This window comes from Prinia subflava, chromosome 6 (assembly GCF_021018805.1).
Source record: "Prinia subflava isolate CZ2003 ecotype Zambia chromosome 6, Cam_Psub_1.2, whole genome shotgun sequence".
Classification (NCBI taxonomy): Eukaryota; Metazoa; Chordata; class Aves; order Passeriformes; family Cisticolidae; genus Prinia; species Prinia subflava.
Window position 1 is genome coordinate 15294812 of NC_086252.1, and position 22224 is coordinate 15317035.

Sequence of the window (22224 nt, forward strand, 5' to 3'; positions counted from 1 at the left end):
CCCAAGAGCAAGCTTTACATCCTCACTGTTCTTCAATTAACAGTAGCTGTACTTCTCTCACTCACTATTTCTGTCACAGGTTGTTCTGCCTCTTTTTTCACTTCAGAAGGCTCTTCTGGGAAAGAGTTCTGCTGCTCTCACTATTTCTTAGCATCTAGAGAGCAAGGGATGTTTTCCAGAAAGAAATACAGTTAGTGAAGAAGAGCTTAGCTCCTCTCCTTTTTTCCTACTACCTCTCCTCTTGGTCCAGAGGATGTTTCCCTCTCCTGGGTCATCTGGCTGTGCTCAAGGCCAGCACCCTGACCTGGGGCAAAAAACCTCTTCTGGGTCCAGACTGCTGAGAACAAACTCTAAGAAACCACAAGGGAAATCTCCCCTCCCTCATGCAAGATCTATGATTTAGAAGAGTCTCTCATGCATGGTGTCTGCCTTTGTCTTACTGCAGACATGTCCGTGCCATATCCAGGTCCTGACCCACAAACTTGATATTCTTGCCTGGCTTTGGACCTGTCTTGATAACACAAGCTTTCCTGGTGGCTGCTGGGCTAGCACTGACTGGCTGCTGTCACCTGACCTGACCTAATGACTCTGCTTTTCGGCTTGATGCTAGACCCACCTTGATACAAGGGGTTTGTCTGGCTATCTGGAATCTTGTTGGACTTAGCTACATACAGTTCTGTTTACCTTGGTCAGATATATGGCTTCCCACCTTACTTGTAATCACTCTAAACCCCACTTCCTTTATGAAGCTGCTTGCTCCTACTGTTCCTCAGAATTCCTCCTCTTGTGCTTCTGGCTGCGAGGCCCATGAGGCCACCACCGAGCCTTAAAAACCCTGAGCATCCCTACCTGCAACCCCCTCACTGACCCTGCACATGAGCCTGGAGCTCTATCCAAGTTCAGTCTGGGACTACAACTTTCTCAGTTACAGATGCTGTGGGATGCTGGACTTCAGTTCAGCCACAGTCCTGACCTGGCTCTGAAACCAGCTGATCCAGACCTGCCTCATCATTACAAACTTCCCTGATGATCTGGGGTTTTGATGGATTCTAGCACCCTCCCCAGACTTCCTTGCTCAGGTACTTCAGGTGGGTCCTGGCCAGAAAGGTCCCTGCCCTGGCACCTTCCTTGCCTCCCTGTTTCTTAGGGAGCAGCTGGCCCTTGCTGTTCCTGACAATGGCTTTGTTTCCCTTTCCAGTGTGTCCTCTTCCCACCACCCTCCTTTTTCATTCTGACTTTACTTGAGATAACTGTCTGAAAATCCCAGCCAAATAAAAATGTTAAGACCATTTCTAAGGCAGCTCCACAACCTCTCTGGAAACTATCTGAAAAGTTGAAAAATTTAATTTGAAGGTTTATTTTAAAAATGTTCTTCAATTTACTCTTTATTAAGAGGTGAACAGGGCTTCTCTATTTTCTTGTATCTATTGGTATGGAATCATAGGATGGACTGGGTTGGAAATGACCTTAAAGATTATCTACCAAAATCTCTCCTATGCCCACAGTCACATTTCACTAGAGCAGGTTCCTCAGAGCTCCAGCCAATCTGGCCTTCAACACTTCCAGGGACAGGGCATCCACAGTGGCTTGTCTAAGCAGTCTCACCACCCTTTCAGTAGAGAACTTTTTCCTGCTACCTAAGCTGAACCTACTCTCAGCAAGAAACCAGTCCCCCTTGTCTGTTCCAACATGCCCTCTTAAAAAGTCTCTCTCCATCTTTCTTGTAAGCTCCTTTCAGGTACTGCAATCAAAATGCATATGAGAGAACAGGAAAGTAAAACACACTTTACCTGCTTTGGCTGACCTACAATGTCTCCTGCATCATCCCATTTCCCCGTGCAGCATCTTGTACTTCTAGAAGTCCCTTGATCATTCTGTTGTCACAGGTACTGAAATGCTCCACTTCCAGAACTGGCTATGATCAAAGATGTCCAAGAAATCAAGACTGTTGCATGTAGGCTCAGTGCTCCATGCTGCTATGCCTACTATCCAATTCCAACTGATTGTCTTGCTGATCTTCTTTTTCTTTCTCTGATATGAGAACACCACAGAAGATACTACATTAGATCATTGATACACACAACCATTTCTTACAAGAAACCTCCAGGAAGTTTTATGTGTGAGAGTTCCACACATGGTCTAGAAAAATTGGTAAGATTACATTGCTGGACTATTCTGTGCATTTCCAAACTCAATGTGCAAGTCTGAAATTTGTGATAACTAAAAAAAAAAAAAAAAAAGTCTGTTAGAATAGACCTGTTTAGAACTTCTTCCCCCAGGAAAAAAGTGTCTGTCTCAGATTTACAAACAATTGTGGGGATTGAGGATTTGTGAACAGTAGTAAAACACAATGAACAGACTTGTATGGCTTTTGTTACCATATACAGTTCTCTTACTATTTTATGTTTTTATCTAATACATTTAGTACCTTAACTGTTACTGATTTAATAGACTTTTCAAGTAATGCCTGTAAGAAGGTGTTAGGATTTTTAATTACATCAGCTGAAGGATATTACAACTCTCTTAGGAACTGCAGTAGTTTCCCACTGGTGGTACTGAAAACACTATTATTTTAGGGTTCTAAACCAGTTATCACTTTATCCTTTCCTCTACCGTAGGAGAAATTATCTGGTGATAATATATAATATGCACTGGGTGGTACAGACTAATAAATTGTCCCAGAAACAAATACAAATGACTGCAGGGGATTATGCAGGGCATACAGCCCCAAAGGAGAGTTGACTATATCTAGCTTCACATTATGCTTTACCTTGCAGTTAATGATTTAGCTTTCCTTTTGAATGACATCAGTGCAAACACATTAAAGATCACTGACACCAAATAACAGGCACAAGCTGAATTGGTTCATCTGCTGCTGTATCAGAATGATAAATGTTAAGGCAAGCTTGTTTGGCTCACAGTTTTTCCTGCCTCATCATTAATTTTTTTCTTAAAGATATTTTGCACAAAACTTCTACACTCTACACATAATTTCAATTATTTATACCTAGTTCTGTTTGATTATTTTGCAGTTGCAATATTTATATCCCAACAAGGAAGACCTAAGGGGCAAAACAAAAACTGAGACAATTACTAAAAGCTTTAAGCAAACATAAACCTTATGTGGTCATAGTGTGAATCCGAAAAGCAAATTGGTGAGGACTTCATTTCAGTAAAAGCTGTATTAGTGGCTCAACAGGTTGCATATTTAACAAATATATGAAATATATTTTAAACATGGCAAAGTAATAGATGGAAATAAGTATCAAAAACTTATACCATGGTGACTTTTAAAACGTGTCTTAAACCTGTCTTCTCAGCTACATAATTAGTAACTTGGTACTGGTTTTTATGGAATTGTGAAGGAAAGCAACATGTCTTGAGAACATGCATCATCTCATGAGCTCTTGGCTGGTTTGACTGCAGATTTTCTTACCTGTAACATTTCTCTTCTACAGTGCTAAACATCACAGGAAGAGCCATGGATATTCTAACATGGCTTAATCTATATCCACCAGCAAAAGGCAATATTTTCAACTTATTGCTTTATTTCTCAGAATAACATTTACATTTGTCTTGTTATAAACATTAAAGATAAAATTGCTGAACTTCTTGTTTAAGAACATCCTTTTCACATCCTAATAAGCCACCATGACATTATAAAACTTTACTAATGTGAAGTTTAGACCTTAGAGGCTCAGAAGCACCTTATAAATGGGAGTTGGCCCTGCACTCTAACGTGATTGTCACCAGTGAATCTTCCAGCATTCATGAGTAAAGCTGTCATACTTCCAAGCAGTGAAGTCTATCATTTACAGGGAGAGATAAAGCGGTCTTTCTCCCCTGCATTCAAGCTTTGAGGATGAGAGATGACCACATAATCCTTCTGGGAGTCTTTTCTGCACTGGCCCAGTTGATAGCGGATCTGTTCCAGTACGAGTCAGTATCAGGCTCCGAGTCACAGTTTTGCTCGGTCCTTATGAATGAAGGGTATAAATGGGTGATGCCTCCACCCGTGTTTATGGCAACAATCTGTTTTGCAGCAGGAACGCCAAAATAGTATTTACATTAAGGCTATGTCAGAATCACAACTTGTGAAAGACCCGGCCTTTTTAGTACGGAAGGGCTATAAGAACTTCATGCCATAGTTTTCTAAAACTAAGTAGGGGAGATTTGTTAATAATAACAGAATAGTGTGAGACGTGGGACTCTGACAAGGAACATTAATTTCTGTAGTGGGAGCGTTCCCTCCTTGGAGAAGTAACTGAGGGGAGCAGAGCGCTGAGGTGCCCGAGCGCCTTCGGGCCGCTGCTCCCCTTGGGCAGCGCACCTGCCGCGGGCCCGCCCGGCGCCGGGAGGGACGCGCTGTCCCGGCAGCCGAGCGCCCCTGCCCGGCCCGGGACGGGCGCTTCGCCGGCCCCCGGGCGGCGCGGCCCCGCCTGCGGGGCGGGGCGGGCGCTGCTCGGCCTGCGGGCCGTGCGGCGGGGCCGCAGCAGCGGGGGTGCCGCCGCCATGCCGGGCGCCGCCGCCCCGCGCCCCCGCCCGCACGGCCGCGCCCGCGCCGCGCCCCAGGAGCGCCGGCGGAGGGTGGCCCCGCTGGCCCCGCCGGCCCGGGCGGGGGACGAGCCCCTCCTCAGGGGCATCTTCGAGATCGGCAAGAGGAGCTGCGATGTGGTTCTGAGCGCCCGGCGGCTCCGCTGGAGCCCCATCCTGCCCGAGAGCCCCACAGGTGGGACGGGGCAGGGCGGGGCAGGGGTGCGGCGCGGCCCGGGGCGAGCGGGGGGAGGCGGCCGGGGCTCGGGCAGCGCGGGGCAGTCGCCCCAAACCGGGATGGCAGTAAAGTGCTTAAAGGCGGTGCTGCCGGCACCTCAGCTCCCTTCGAGGTTACTTCGCTGACGGAAAAGAAGAAGAATTTGTTCATAACGCTTTGCGTGTCTTGTACCTGAACCAACTCACTCTGGCAAGAGTCTTGTCTTCTTGGTGGGTCATACGGAAGGGACAGAAGGTAGAGAGGATGTTTCCATAACCTCTTAGCCCCAGGCAGAGCAGTAAGAGGATTTGATTTTGTTTCTGCGGCATCAACTTTTCCCGGCTTATACTCTTTGGCAGGTACATAAACTAGAGCACAGAGAGTAGAGTCTGGTTTTTGGGGATGTGCCTGAGTTTTGTGATGAGGCTTCTGTTGCAGGTCGTCGTTGCTCTGTGGTGTTCACAGGGCAACACGCTGAGAAAGTGTGGTTAAAGGATTTGAACAAGTGAAAGAAATTATACACAAAAGTTTAAGAACCAAAGGAATGCTGCTTGAACGTATCCAAAAAGATATTTCTCTCTTAGAAACTGTGTAAACCTATACATAGTTTTAAAACTGCATACACGCTCCTAAGGGTGCTTATTATTTCAGTGACCTCCCAGTGTTTATGTGAAAGAGAAATGAGAGTTGTATTCAGGAATGCAGTTTCCAGGCAGCATGTTTGCCTTCCAGGATGGCCTGGTTAGCTTGTCCAGGCTTAAAATACCCTGTTTATTTTAGAGCTGTATTGGACAGAACTTCAAAGCTCCTATTGGTCAGATCTCACAGCCATAGAGTCAGCATTTACAGAGGCAAGGAAGTAGTCAGATGCTCACAGTTGAAGTGAATATGGTTGATATAATGTTGGGATACCGGAGCTACCGCAAGTGAACAGATACAGTCATGCCCTGCTGTTGCCTCCTCTCCTCTGCAGTGTAGTGCAGGGCTGCACTCACACTTGAACACCCTCTTTTCAGCAGGACCGCTGAGTTCTGAGCACCCCTGCCACTGGTGTGGGTGCACAGTCCTTCCTCTTGGGGAGCCAGCCTTAAGTGATGTTGTTACTTAGTGCTGAACGCTCTCTGCCTTCCCATGTGGGACTAACTACACGTCTCTGTGTATGTGATCTGTAATGTGATTTATTAATTATTTAGTTCTGTGTGTAGAGCTCTAATATGAGTGTCACTTTGTGTTCTGCCTTCTTTGAAGTAGGTTGAATTGCCATATATCAGGAACTAGGGTCTGTAACTGTCTTGTAACTGTCATCACTGAAGGATATTAAGGTGCAGACAGGGTGAATAAATTTTGGTGTATATTGCTCCATGCTTCCAGACATGGGGAGTATATTCTGTGGTTTGGATTAGTGTGGTTTTGGCTTTTTTTTTGTTTTGTTTTGCTGGTTTTGTTTGTTTGTTTTCCTAGGAAAAATTCATCCCTCTCAGTTTCTTCTTTCATACAGTTACCAGAAACTTTCCATAGCACCTGAAAGGTAATGAAGTATGCAGTGCCTAAAGTCAGACTATAGCAGATGGCAGGACTTCAGGAGTCCTGTGGAAAACAGCACAGACAAGCTGCTGCCAGTTTTATCAGGATTTAGGCTTTGACTGCACGTGTATTAAATATATGCTGAAACTTCTTTCTCTGATGATTTGGTTTATACTATGTGGCATTGAGCTGCTGAGTAGTTTCATTTTTGAGAGGCTGCAGTTGCAGCAGTCCAATGTGGATTCTGGAGTTTGAATGCTTTTTCTCTGCCTCATTCTTGGCTCCGAGTAGCATTTACCCTGGGGTGTTCTGTGCTGGTGCTGGGAGGAGCCATCTGTGGTGGGGTCTCATTCATAGATAAGTACAGCAGTGGAGTGTTCAGAGATGGCTAATGACTCTCTGGACAAGTCTTTCCACTGGGATTTGGCTTATGCATGCTCTTTCCAACCCAAAAGCTTCATAATGTAGTTTGCCTTAGGCTCTGAGAGGTCAAGCCAGGTCTTCACGCTTTGCAAGTGCTGCTGAATGTCTCTTGCTTGGACTTGTATGTAGCAATTCTTCCTATTTTAGGCAAAGGTCTTTCTTCTACTGCAAATCGTACAGTCTGTATAATTAGAGAACTATAAGGTAGTTGCTTTCTTCCCTTTTTCCTAACCTCCCATTCCCCATAGTTCTGCAGATGAATTCCTGTTTTGCTGAAGTTGCCGTTTGTCATCTGCAGCTCTACAGTTCTGATTGTTTGTTTTTACACGTGATAGTTTGTGCAGCCTTGGCTCCTCCAGATTTTACCGGAGCTCAAAGCTGCAGCTCGAGGTTCCCAGGCAGGGGCCATCTGCTGAGCCTGGCCCCAGTCATGTCACGGTGATGTATGTGTAATTCTGCTCACTGCGCTGTTCCCGTGGGGCTCTAGGCAGCCTGATTATCGGAGCACTTCCTTCTTTACTCTGTCCTGGATTTCTGCAGCTTCCTCCTCCCAGAGGTTTTTGGCTACACATGCTTGCTGATGATTTTTGATGGTTTCCTTCGTTGTTCACTCTACAGCAAAGTTCCTACCCCTCTAATGAGCACTGTGAATTTTGTGTGTCATTCATTCTGTGTGCAGCTCAGCTGGGCCCTTCTCCCCACTGCAGACAGAGCCCCTCTGAGCCATGGCTTGTTGCTTGCTGCATACAGTGCACTGGTGCCCCAGTGAGAAGCACAGCTCACAGTCAGTAGTTGATTTTTTTTTCTCTAGCTTCTTTCTATGTGGTATTCCTGTGCTAAAAATATAATCATGGAAATCAAGAAAAAGGCAAAACTTCTTTGTTATTAATCCAGCCCTGAACTGTGGAGGTTCTTGTTTTGAGTGCTGCTTCAAAACTATAGCGGAGAAAGCGATCTTACGTACAGATTTGAATATTATATGTGATTTTTATAAGTTCCCAGAAGATCATTTGTATCCTCTTTATGCATATGGCTCTTTTGTTGTTAAATAAAGACTTTAATTCTGAAAATTTTTAAAGCCTCCAGCATGTTTTTATAGTTTGCCACAGAGTTTTGCGATTAACAATAATTGCAGTTTTCCAGCAGATTTCTGTCAGGTAGGAAGTGTAAAAAAACTGGCACTTGTCCAGTGCTTTACCAGTATGTCAATTCTGGAGGATTTTGATCATAATGAAAAACTTTATAAGTGTAATTTCTTGTCTGTGTAGTGTACTAAACTGAATGGTGTGTGAAATTATTCTCTGACTGACAGCTTCTAGGCTGGGCTAACTATCTGGATAATAATTTGGATAAATAATAATTTGGATAAAACTTGCTTTTTAAATATAGGTAATTGAACATAATTTCTAAATTAATTAACAAACAAGAAAATAAGATCTTGGAGCCAATCTAGAGGTTAATGTACTATTTAATATATATTTCATAATGAATAATATAAAAACCCAATAGATACATTTTTATAATGAATTAAAACTAATCAATATACTGTTTAAGTATACTGTTCTTATCTATGGTATGCTACAGTTCTTGTTGTTATTCATCTAAAATATAGCTTTATAAGTATTCTCTGTAAGTGCAGCAGTAAGGAAAAAGAATCGCTGATGTATTTCAACAGTGAAAGAGTCAGCAATAAAGGACTTAAAATTAATTCCAAGTGCATAGTGGCCTATTGCCAAGGCTATTTAGGAACAGATGTGGCTGAAATAGATACCAATAGTCTGTTTGGGATCTCTAAAGTAAGACATCTGTCAGTCTATCGGTCAGTCAGGAATAATGGAAATGGAAACTGCCTGTTACAAAATGTGAATTACTGAAGTGCCGAGAGGACCAAATTCAAAGCTTTTGATTCTACTTCTGACATGTAGAGAACATATTTTCTCTAAGTGGCTTATCTATTGTCCAAACAGAAAAACTATTTTTAAGGAAGAGACATAAAAAATATGAAGTGTAACTGAAAGTGAGGTGTTCATGTGCCACATTAATATATAGCTTTAGGATGTATGTTGAAGGAAGAAAGCATGCAGTTTTAAACAATCCCATGGTGTCTGAACTTATAAGACACTCAAATTTTTTCCAGGAAGTCCATAAAATTAATGTCTTTTACAAAAGTGCTGCATGAAGCTGCAAAATAATTTACTAACCTACAATTTATTGTAGAAATTTAAAAATATTTATGGAAATAGGATGCACTAATTAAAGGAGTCTTAAAATTTAATCTTTATTTCAGGGGACTTTTGAACATAATATCTTTGCTGTCCATGTGGTTTTTTTCCCTTTATCAGAAGATCAGTTCATGTGTTTGTGGCACAACTTACATCGTTTCGTTCTTTCTGTTCTTTCTTATGTTTCACACATTTATGCACCTCTTTGCTCACATTGAAAGGGGCTAACATACTCTGGATATCTAATAGGGTCTTTTATATGCACTTTAATTCTCTGCCTCCAAAGGGAGAGATCAGATATTTAAATCTTTGTTCCAGGAACAAAGATTCTATTGATGAATTTGTGGTTTGTATTGTCTTAAAGCTCTTGTAGGCCATAAATTCAGCAAGTTTTAGACTTGGTTAAAGGTGATGGGGTTTGCTTTTGTGATTGGGGTTTTTTCCTTTGTTTCTCCTGTAGCACTGTGTAATAATTAGGTCTTTGCCATGTTGTGTTATTACAGATGAGGCCGTGTTTTGCTTTATTCCTCTTCTCCTCCTGCCTGGGGAGCGAGGATGGTGCCTGGCTGGGTGCTTGGCACGCTGTGCATCACTGGGCACTGGGCACAGCAGGAACAAGCCAGGCGTAGCTGGTGCTGGGTTTTGGCCACCGAGCAGGCGGATTGAGGAAAGATAGGTGGGAACTGGGGGCAGTCAGGAGCTCTGGGGGGCTCTGAGCTGATACATTGTGGGAGTGCAGGGGTTTTGGTGCAGGGCCCTGTGGGCGTGGGAGGGATCTATGGGTACAGTGGAGAGAGATGTGAGTGAGCAGAGGGGATGCTGGAGCTGTTGCTGGGCAGACAGGGAGACCTGCAGGGTGACACTGTGGTGTGACAGTGACACCCGGGGGGGAGTCACTGGAGAGTTAGAGGAGACAGAATAAGATGATGAGGAGTAGAATGTGAATTTATTTAAAAGAAATGTTATCAAGGTTCTGTAATTTTCTTGTTCACAGAGTAGCTGACAGCTCTTAACTATGCCTTTTGGGCAAAGGTGTGCAGAAGTCAATTGATGGTCCTGCTTATATAGCATGATAGAGAGAATTCAAAGGTGTTTACTAAAAAAGAAGTTGATGTGCTAACCAATCTCTGATGCTCATGCTAGTGATATTTTCATATCCACAACAGTGCTGTGACACCGAGTCCCTTTCTCAGTGTAAATTGTTCTTTTAAAATCATTAAAGAATATACAGTCAAATCTCTTAACTAAGTAGAAATCTCTTATCTCAGTTTCTTAATTATCCTGGGTTTTGGCCCGTCAGAAACACTATTTTTTAGCCCCTCTTTCAGATCCTAGATGCTGTTGTATTCTTTCTTTGACTGTCATTTTACTATATCATCCCTGATCTGTACCCCTCTATTATGCACCTTTGTCTTTTTCTATTGCATCAAATGTTGCCTGCTTATCTTGACTTTTAAGGGTAGTTAATTGGAAAATACATAATTTTTTTGCAGTTGCAAAATAGAAATGAAGGCAGGAAAGTCTGTCATCTGCTCTAGTTGGAATCAATAAAACTAAACTTAGAAAACTTAGAAAAACAATTTTCCTCTCCTTGTAAATGTCTTGTTAACTACATATGTCACAGAAGCAGCAGGTAAATAAGAGATACTATTGCAATTATGTAAAACCCAAACAAATAGATATTGGGTGGAAGAAATCCCGTTTTGTTTGATGTTTCATTTGGGTATATCTGGCTATATTATGCACTGCCTTTAGAAGGAAGTTTTTATTCAACACATGCAGTACTCCAAAGATATTTTATCCTACTAAGATAATTTAAGAAAAAGCTTAAGTGGCTGAAAATCTGAGAACATAACCTGAAGAACTGAGTAGTCTGTGTACCTTAACATTAGTGGGTTGTGGAACTCATGTTTTCCTTTCGAGGAAATCAGTGGTCCTGGTTTTTATGACTTATGTTGCAACAGTATGTGCAGACAAAAAACCATAATGTGTTGAGTATCTGATACATGTATTACCATATTGCCATAAGGAACTGCTATTATGTTAGACACCAACTGATTTTGTGATAGTGTTGGATTTCTCTCACATATGTTTTTGTACAGATGATCCTTTAGGAACATCTGCTAGTTTTGTGGTGGTATCTGCTGTTTCCTTTCAAAATTTGACCTTTTTGTCATTTAGTGCTGTGACTGCTATAGAATTGTGTTTTACCAGGATCCTTTTCTAAATTGATTCCTGTGTCATAGACATTAACTGTCAATTTTTTCGGTTGTGATTTTTTTTTTAAAATTTTTTAACTGCTGACTTGAAATAAGTGAGTAGAATATCTTTCAATAGTTCAGGTTGTTTCAAAAATACTGGTGTCTGTGGACTAAAGGTGTGGATGGTACATCTCAAACTATTTCACTAGGGAAGTGGTTTTGAAACTCTTGTCTTGCAATTTAGGAACCCTTTCCCCTTTAGTTGAAGAGCAGATTTGAACAGTAAAACCAGGTGTTATTAAAAAAAAAAAAAAAAAAAAGAAATTGTCTTGAGACTTGATGTCTGGTAGCCTATCTAAGGTAAGGGATTTGATGAAACACAGTTCACCTATGTTTAAGATTTGCTGGAATTTTCTCCTTCCCCAGTTTCTCACTTAGTTGTCATAGGAATATGTTAAATCGCTGACAACAATTTTTTCAATTCCTTGGTTTTACTCAGAGTTCTCTAGTCTAGCATGTGGCTATTTCTCACATGTGTGTTGCAAGTTTAAACTGGTCAGTTCATTAACAGAATTCAGCCTGAACTCTGAATTTCCTGGCTTTTGCTGTTTGAGCAATGTCAGATGGTAGTTAGCTGGATGCTTTTCAGTACTGAATAGTTGCTGTAGTTGTCAGTTTATTTGAACTGTGACAATATATCTGTTCTGCCAGTCCATACACTCAAGTGAATATAGGAAAGTGTTCTTTGTGAGGCTCTGAAAATGCAAAGCAGCAGATGTTATGTACTGCACAATTATAGGTATCCTGGAAACAGATCTTTACACAGTGCAGGCAGTCTTGGAAAAACAAAATTTGACACGTGAATGATCCAGTTAAGGGTAACAGCAATAAATCCTTATAACTAAATATAATGCTGTTTTGCACATACTGATCTGAGTTTGGGTAATTTAGTACTCACTGTTATATCACCCTCCTGTCATTTGACAAAAGTTTTTAAATTATCTTGTAGTTACATTTTTGTGCATTGTTTTAGTACAGCATAGTAGAAATAGAGTAAGTATTCTCACTTAAAAATAACATATGAAAATGGCTTTTGAAAAAAAGCCTATGCAGTTATAAGGAGTGAAAATTCTTGCCAACAGTAAATAGGAAAAAATTCAAGATGACTTGCTGGGTTTCTGTGTGAAAATAGCACGTCTTTGCCTGGCTGATCTGTTGACTGTTCTGAAGATGGTTCAAAATGAGATTGCTCCTGTCCAAGTCCTCTCCCTGCTCTCCTGTTAGTTGCATGGCCTTTTGGAGACTTGTCAAAATGCTCTGTCAAGAGAGGTACTGAAAGATTTCACACTTGGATGGTTTGGGGTTTCCCAAAGGCCTGCTCTGTCACATCTCTGTAATTTAACTTGGAGTGAGGTGATTAGCTAGGGATCAAAATCATCATAGTGCCAGTGAATAATACACTTACAGTTAGATGGCTGTAGATCATGGTAACTCATGTCAACATCAAACTTTGAACAGATTTGTGATTTCTTTCAGTGGGTTCTGCAGCTGACATGTTCTCCATAAACCTAAGTGTATTGTATGTTACCATGACTGGGAAAAGATTGTATACAGTTGTCTGGTTTTAATTTTGTATTGTTTTTATGTAAGGAAAAAGAATACTCTGAGTATTTCATGTTAAATATGATGTTTCTTGGCCACTTGACTGCAACACATTCATTAAATAAGGCTAGTAGTAACTGGAGTTGGTTTGGGAAACAATGCTTAGCAGAAAAAAGAGTATTTGATCAATATTTGTTTCTTTTTTTAACTGTTGTACAAATTAAAATTAAATAAGAGGGGGTTTTGTTGTTGTTGGGTTTTTTTTAGGATTTACATTTGTTGAGTAGCTAGATATTTAAAATATGATGGAAATGAGCAGGTGGTGATTTTGAAATTTTGTTCCTAGGTCTCACTCATTTTATGGAAACTGTTTGGGGAAAGTACACACAGAAATTCAGTACTGAACTTATTTGTATGTATACAAATGTTTGTCTTGCCTAAAGCAGACACTGTTTTTTTTCATTAGAGTTTAGCAATATTGATTTTATGTGGAAGCAGAGTAATAAGGTAAGTTCTTTCCTACAGCACAAATTCAAAGCCATGGCAGTTTTGCAGATTTGACTAAGCAATGGAACAGCGAGTCCAAGAGTGGGAATAATTAGACATAGTGTAATGTATTGATCTCTTATTTGAATGCCATCAACTTGGAATAAAGATCAGGAGCTGCAGCTATACCATTCCTAATGTGTATGATTATAGGTTTATCATGTGGAAAATGTCATCTGTCACTTAAGCAGTTGTCAGGATTATTATGTTAAGGATAATTAGAACATAAATAGAGACTAAAGCAGATGCTTGTATGCTCTATAAACCAGCAGTTATTTAAGCACATCTTGAATACCGTGTGCAGTTCTGGTGTTCTCAGCAAAGGGATGTGGGACTGGAGAAGGTTCCAGGGGTGACAGTGGTTTAAGGTGCAGGATGGCTTCTGGATGAGAGTGGCAGACGAGGCTGGCCCTTTTTGGTCTGAAAGGAAGCTACTTGAGATGGGGCCTGGACCAAGCAAGTGGCAGATGTAGACCATAAGAAATATGGCACATCTAATAAGGCTGAGAAGAAACAGGCAGGAAACCAAATTCATAGCTGAGAGAAATGTAAAACTTACTGCCAGAGGGTTGTTGATGCTAAAAGATTTTGTGGATTCAGATGGAGATGGAAGGCCTCATCTGAGTGTTGTTAAATGTGTAGAAACCCAGTCAGTTCAGGGGTTTCTGAAAATGAAACAGGTGGGGAATGGAAAGGTACTAGTGGGAAACAGAATAAATGCTTCCTTTATTCCTTCTCGTCTCTTAGCATCTGCTTATGGCTATGGTTTGATATAAGATACTGGGACAGATGGATGTTTGCTCTGTCCTGGTATTGCTGGTCTTACATACCAGAAACCAGTTAAATTATATTTAGATGATATTTTGAGTAAAAGCACACACATCACTGGTCTGCAATTCCACCAGTGTCTGTACTGTCAGGCAAGATTTGATGATAAAATTTGAACTTCAGTTTGCCTAACCTTCTATTTGCAAGGTACCTACTTTTATTGGTGGAACAATACCATTTAAGGTATTTGGTATGTTCTTTGCCTGACAAAATACCACGGGGTTAAATTTATTAAATGTTGGTCAAGAATTACAGTGCAGTAGCAGACTGCATAGGAAACCTGAATTTCTTACCCATAATTCCCTTGAAAATATTGTTCATATAAATGCTTATAATTATTATAGTCTTGGGGTTTTCAAATATATTTATTTGTGTTGTGGAAGAAGGAAGGTTCCAAAGACATAGTAAGACTTGTATAGGATAAGAGTCTGAAACAATTGCAAATGGTTTAGTTTGATCAACTTTAAAATAAGGAAAAAGTGTAACTTCAGTATGCTTTGCTGGTATTTTTCCATAAATACATTTGAGAAGATTTCTGGTGTTCACAGAAGACAACCCTTAATATAAAACATCCATTTCCATTTTTTATGTCAGCAGCTTAAGGATGTGTGCCAAGGTATCAATACTGATTATTTTGTGAACACAGGTGGTGATAATTTTCTTGCACTAATTCACTTTATGGCTAAGTCAAAGATTATTGTATGATTTGTGATGTGTGGATGGATACGTGTAGAAACTAGTATTTGTTAAATTAACTTCTAGATGAGCAAAATAGGTTTAATATTGTGATAGAGGAAAATTTGCATGGACTAGTAACAACAACACACTGTGGAAGTGTGTGCCGGAGAGTTTGAAGATGCATCTCTCTGTTGCTGTGTGGGTACTCTGAATGGGAATTGCTCCCTAACTCTGCAACCATATGGAGGATTGTGATGCTGTGAGTAAAAATCATAGGATCTGCAAGTAGGATACTTACTTCAGCCTCATAGTGGTAATCCCTGTGCATATGGGTGTAATGCTAGCATTTAAAAGTCTGAGGGTGTAAAAATTCGTTTGTATTAAGGGAGATTTGAAGTGTATCTTTGTCATCTGATGTGTTCATTCAACAGTGAATACTGATCAGAAACTGGAGCATTTTTTTTAATACATCAGTCAGTCATCTTTCTGTTTGATTTCAGTACTTAGTACTAGGAATGGATGTGTAAATGTGATGTGTGTGTGCAGTTACCATACTGGAGATAAGAGTAGTTTGTGGTAGATGCCAAAGAACTTGCTAAAGTGCATTGGAGAGGTTTGTTTGCAGTTGGTGCATGCCAGGATGCAAAGCAGACATTGTGGAGCATTTTTGAGGTTTTTTTTTTTTGATGAGTGGCTCTGTTTTAAAGCAGTTAGAAAATAGGTAGGTTTCTGTATATAACTTAATATACTAATGTAGTTTGATATAAAAGTGAAAGTTACCTCTATACTTAATTTTGAATTTTATTGTACTGAATGTTGAAGTTTTATTACTTCTGCGTGTTCTCTGAAATTCATTAGCCTATCCTACTTTATGCACTGCTTATGTCACAACTCAAAAAAGAGATTTTCAGATTTTTGAGGCTCTCATGAAAATTTCAAACAATATTGTAAATGACTCATTACCATTTATTCGTGTAATTTCTGAAGGTAGAACAACATAAAATATTAAAACAACTCAAATTAAGGGATTCACCTGATAATTCTGAGTGTATTCTAATTTTCAAAATAGCATTATATATATATATTTATAGACTTATCAGATATTCCCTGGAATTATTTTTTTCCGCTAAACACTTTGCAGACCTGTTGATAGACTTTGTAAGTGTCTGATGCACACGGAGCAAAGTTTAAACGAGCTGAAGGATATTTGTTATTTACACTTTCCGTTTGACATGGGTATTTGTTATTTACACTTTCCGTTTGACACGCGAGCGCTGCTGCTGAGTGCAGTGAGCGTAGCCTGAGCTGGGGGCACACACACGGGCACAGGTGGGTGTCCTGGTGCCGTGCCCCACGCAGGGAAACACATGGCACTACACAACATGGGGCAAAGAGCACGCAGTTGGAACTAGAAATCATTTCATGGGCACCGTGGAAATTTGTGCTTGCTCATGTACGGGGTTGTAATTTCTGAAAAGGCTGCGTGTGTTGTATTGAACGTTTGTGAGACACACAGCACTCTAAGTAGTTGTCCTTACTTTGTGCGGAGAGGAGCTATTGTCTGAGCTTGTTTACGTCAATATTTTAATAATTTATCTTTATAACTGCTTTTGACTGTATTTATAGTAACATTGGCACCCTGTGTACAGAAGATACAATCAGAGCTGAAAGGAAACTTGCATCCATCTGGAAGCAATAAACTTTTCTAAAAGACTGCACAGTGTTACTCAATCCTGTGATTTCTCACTGTGAGTGAAATTAAGGTTTGGTTCAGTTGTGTCACATCATATTGGTATCAAATCTTTTGTGAGAGCTTTGTCATAGTGTTAAGCTACAAAAAAAAAAAAAAAAATTAAAATTGATGACAGTCTGAGAATGTAATTTCCTCAGTCACAGAATTATGCATTATTGCAAATGGAGTCAATTCTGTGCAATAAAAATTTTAATACCAGAAAGCTTCTGGAGTGTTGCATTTTTTATGCTTTCTCTTTATATTAAGTGCTAATTTGTATACTGCACAACTGACTAATAATACCTTAAATTTGGTGTTGTGTTCTGAGTAATTTTTGTATTGTAAATCTATAATGTAATATAAATTATATTTTTAATATGAAAGAATATTTTACAAAGTCAGAGAAATATAAAGAGAAAGGGGGGAATATCTCTGTTATGAAGATCATATAACAAAATTCTGAGTTTTTTGTTGCTTTTAAGTTTGTTATGAGTGTGGTGTACGTGAACAAAATAGGATTCATTCACCCCTGCAGGCAAAGTGGTGTAGCCTGCATTTTTCCTGTTCCTAAGTGGCAACTGAGTGTTGGGGTGAGGGAAGGGTTTTATGCTTGTCAGAGGATTCTGGTGGTGTTATTGCCATCTCTTGCCCTTGGGCTAGTGCAGGAGATGTGGATACAATGATACAAAGGATGGCAGAGTTTCCTTCAGAAATCTCTGAAAAAAAAAGTAGACCAGAGATCAATGAGGATAAAGCCAAACATGTAGAGGTTCATGGATGAGCTCATCTAGCAGCTGAGAGCTATGCTTTGATAACTAAAAGCATGACTTTCTAGGGTACATGAATTAGCAATAGTTTACAGAAGGAAATAGACTTGTGTTTAGAATGGGCTGCTTTTTCTTTTTTCCTGAAGAAAATGTTTCTTGAAAACCTTTTCCAGAAGAGATTAAAATTCAGATATCTGAGACATGATGAGTTCCCTGAAACACTGATATTTAGTAGTATGGATGCTTTCTAGAGCTGTATTTGAGGCTGAGGCAGATCTGGTGCAAGTAAGACTCCGAGTAAAAGTAATTATTAACTTGTATTTGTTCAAACTCAGTAATGTCATGTGGCTGTAAAAGGTTATTTGTTTCCCCACTTCCCCTTATTTTCTGAAATGACAGAAATAATTGTTGTGATTGTAACATAGATGAGTAGGTACAAAACACTGGGTGAGATGTTTTTGAGGAAATGTAAAATTAGGCTCATGTTTCCTCTTTGGGGATTCTTTAGTGTCTTTCAGCTCTGCTAGCCCATTCTATTAAATCATATAGGCTACTAGATACCAGTCTTCTGTTTATTTCAGAAATCTCTCTCCAAATAAATTCCGTTTTATGATGGGTGTATGGTTGGTCTGTGTAAGACCAGTCATTTAATCTGATACATATATTTGCAGAGGTGTGGGAAATAGTGGAAATAGTGATGCTTTTTACCCTGTTGTTACTCTGAAGTTTCTTACCTAAGTCGTCTTACTTACTGAATGAAAAGCCTCAAAGTTTCAGCCACTAAATGAAAGGTTTGCAGCTACTTTTCAAATCATATTATGAAATTAGGCAGTATGTGGGCCATATTCTTAATATAAATTGTAGAGCTTTCTACAGTATATTTCCAGTGACCTCTTTCTCACTGTGGCGTTCATAAGAAAATGTAATTATTAAAAGCAAAGCCTTTGCTTTGTGCATCCTCTCAAACGCTTCAGGATGGGAATCATTGTCTGCCTTGCTTCCTTTCAGCTTACCTTGTTATTCTAGCATTATTCCAAATAGAACTTCGTTATTTTTAAATTCATCGTCTCCCTCAAATTCTTTCTTGTAGAATGAAGGGGAAACTCTTCCTTAGGGTGGAGCTTTTCCTCTGGAACAGTGTTAGCCTTCTGCTAAAGCTTTGATCACACTTTTTTGCAGAGATCTTTATTCAATAAGCTATTTGATTTCTTCTGAAGCTGCCAGTTTCAGTATGTTTTTCTAATGAAATTCTGCCATCAGCCTGTAGTTAATAAGCAAGGTACTTCACTGCTCTGTGTGAGAGCTGAATCAAGGCACTAATGAAAGCTTAGTGGATAGAGGTCTGATGAGGCTATTGCAGGAGGAAGGGCCTTTCCCATGGCCTGCTGGCCATCAAGCACACCCAGGACGCTGTGTACGACCACTCTGCATCTGGTCATGCTCAGAGGGGGAGTCCCCAAGCCTGGCCTTTCTCCACAAGGCATCAGCTCCAGCCAAACCAGCCTCTGAGCTGGACTAAACTTTGCTCTTACACTGTGGAATCCTCTGTTCTTTTGCTTCAGCCAGAACTAAGTCATTTGGTGATGGCTGTTCTTTTCAGAAGTTTGCCTATTGCAACCTTTTAAAGCTGTAGTGAAACCCAATCACATTTTAAGTGCTTGAGTCTGGCCCTCATTACTTTGAGGACTACACCAAATGTTCCCTAAAGCTGCCCTTCCTTCAGCTGCTGTGATACGAGGTTAACAGCCCTCTTGGACTGCTGGGGATGTTCAGAAGCTTGAGGATTAGTTTTTAACAGATCTGGTGGAGAACAGGGGCTGGAATCAGCTGGTTGTGATGTCTTGGGGGAAAGCACCAGTTGAAAAGTAGTGAGAGACAAGAGGGGAAGGTGAAAGGCAGGAGGTTGCAGTTTTAGATGGATTTATCCATGCTGTGAATAGGGTAAAATTGTTTAGAATTAAGTGAAATTATTCTGTTATGTAATGTAAGCCTTTATCCCATGACTGAGATTTCCATTGGAAAATTGCTGGATTTGTTGGGTTTTTGGCTAGTATTGTGTTGAAAATTGAAACCTGAAGTACAAATTTGTTCTGCTATTTTATTTTTTTAATATGTCTGTTATTCTTCATTAAAATAGCCTTTTTAGAGTTAGCTATCTGTGATAGTAGTTTAAAATGAGATGAATTTTTTAAGCTAGAATCGTGAATAACTTCTTGTCCAGTGAAATATAACTGAATGTGTCCTTTTGTTTGTAAAGTGGACTTTTATTCTGAGACTTAATTTTTTTTTTAATGTATAAGATGTCACCTAGCGCGCTAAAGAATTAAGATAAGCCATTGTGCATCTTTTCCAGTTCTTGCTGACTCTTGTTGATCTGTGTGATCTTTGGGGAGCTGGCAATTGGAAGTGAAAATGCACAGCAGATTGGCGCAAGCCATGTTGACTTCCTGCTGATGAAAGGAGACAGTCCCAGTTCTTCCTTCTTCCCTGCTGTGAATTTTCTTAGCACTTCGTAGCATCTCTAGTTTTATAGGACTTGTGTTGAACTGATTATACTAAACAACTTGTCAGAAGAGTAAGCCAGGGGAAAAGTGGGCAATGTCTGTTGCTTTAGGGAGTTGATTTGACTCAGCTGGTTTTGCCCAGGACTTCAGGAGAAGGGCTGGGCTGCACAGTCATGGCAGGTGAGCAGAGGTTGGTGTCTCTACGGAGAGAGGGATTAGCAGCAAAGTATTGCATTTGCTTGGCAAAATACATCCCTTCTCCCTAAGATTCTCTAGAGAAGGAGAATGAAAATGGTTTGTATCCCTGTCAGATGTTTTTAAGCTCAGTTTTCTGCCCTGAAGGAATACAGCTGCTGCTGCAAGTGAAGAGCTGCCATTAAAAGGTGAAATGAGTACTTGCACCCTGCTTTTTGTCTCCAGCTCTGCAGAAACTGAGATGCATCTCTGCAGTCCCTTGTACTTTCTGAGCTCCTTGCTGCACACAGACTGAGAAATGTGTTTCTAAATTAGGGCCTTGCTTGTGTTAAACTTCTCCTGTAGCACCTTTTAAAAGGACTAGAGTAATCTAAAACTAATCTTCAAATAAAAAACAGCCCTCCCCCAACCTGGCCCTGTACCACCTTCTCCTCAGCTTACTGTTTGATACTTTTGGCAAGCAGAAGCTGAATTTTGCTTTCTCTGCTTGCAGAAGAGAGGGAGAGGCATAGCATCAAATTTTGCCAGAAGTGTTGCTTGACCTATCTTCTTGAAATAATAAGTCATTTAAAATTCATGTGTTTTGAAATAGCTTTTCTGTCTCATGATTAGAGTATTTAAATAAGTGCTAAATAGCCAGAAAAGCTTTACAGTTTTTCTTGGCTTTTCTGGCAAGAATGATCATATCTGCTTTTCCTACTGCCAGCCCTTCTTAATCAATAAGTAGCTGAAAACTGTAGAAGTTTTATTAATCTGCTGCATTCTGCTTACTGTGCTTTGCTGATTTACAGTGAGGGAAAATGGCCTTAGTAACTGATGGCTAATTGGCTGGTTTATATGCATTAGACATTATAATAAATATTATAATAAATTATAATAAATATTCCTAAACATAGATTTGTAGACATACTCTCAAAACTAATTTTTAAATTCTATTTATTTTATTTTTGTGTTTATATTAATATAGTTATGTTTTATTGGATGTCCCGAATGGTTATTTTGAAAGTGATGTTCATACAGTGTAGGATGGTCTGTGATCAATTTTATAATAACTAAGTGTTATAATAAATCCCTCTTTCAATAAGTACTGATCACTGTATTTTCTTTGCTGTGGTCTTGATGATTTTTTCAAATTTCTTATTATTTCTGTTAAGTTACACTGCGCCCAGCTATATCAATCAACTACTAAGGAAGTAAACTTTGAGAATATAGTGGGGCAGAGAGCCTAAAATGTATGAAAGATTTATTTATTCATTATAGTCAGGAGGGCTAGGTATCTTGCCAAAGGTCATACGAAGTTTTTGTGACCAAGGGAGTATAACACCCTTTGCTTTGTATCCAATTCTTGTACTTGAATTACAGACACATTTCATGTGCATTTTCTGATCTTTTCCATGCACTCCAGGTATTTGTTATGGAAATCAAGTCCTTAAGTACCACTTCTAGATGTTTGGTCTCTGTGATAACAGTCCAAAAAGTGGTTCCTTGTTGAAGTGTTGGTGTTCATATTTAAATACCACATTGTCTTTAACACTGTTCTGTTTTTCAGTAGTACTGCTTTTTTCCTTTGTGTCTATTTTAATCAATTTTGCTGTAAACATGAGGTAGTCTTTTTGTTTAAAGCCAAGTTTAACACTCCTAACTAATTAAAATTTGGTTTACTATTTACAATTAAACTCTATTTGAGTGTATTAGTTCCTCATATTTTGATTTAGCTCAGTATGGTTGATTTAGGCGTATTTTTTTGTTAAATAAGAGATTCGACTACCATAAATAGAAAAAATGTAGGATAGTCTCATTGCTTGAAATTAGTGAGATGATAAATAGGGGCATAAAACTGCCTAAAGATTCATCTATCCAGGCAGATTTTTCTTTTTTTCATGCTGTATTTGGAAAAAAAAAAGTGGACATGTGCAGAAACTGAGTACAATTAGCGTCAAGCAGATAAATCCAACTCTAATCCTGTTTACGCTCCACATCAGACAGATGTGCTGAGATTGATTTAGACAAGCCCTTGGCTTATAGTAACTTTTTTTTTAAGTGCCATATATTCTGGTTTTGTTAGATCTTTGTTAAATGTTAAGTGCTGTTAGTTTTGCTCTTCCCTAACGCCTGTAACCTACTTTATACAGGTTCCCTCTCTGCTTTCATGATGACAGGGCAGCCTGGTAGAAGAGATTATCTTTATTCCTTGTAATTAAATTGACTTTTTTTTTTCAGAAGATACAACAATGGGAAGTGGGTACTGAATT

General features: G+C 39.7%; 1 protein-coding gene across 3 annotated transcripts in view; it reads left to right on the forward strand.

Moving 5' to 3' along the window:
- Window positions 1-4454: 4454 nt before the first annotated feature.
- Window positions 4455-22224, forward strand: part of CERKL (ceramide kinase like) — a 52135-nt gene continuing 34365 nt past the window's right edge. For 2 of the 3 annotated variants that reach the window (XM_063400410.1, XM_063400411.1), the window contains exon 1: window positions 4455-4729. In XM_063400410.1, coding sequence (XP_063256480.1) covers window positions 4513-4729 — 217 coding nt within the window. In that variant the 5' untranslated portion in view covers window positions 4455-4512. The remainder of the gene's footprint in view (window positions 4730-22224) is intronic. The other variant, XM_063400409.1, reaches the window with a different exon arrangement.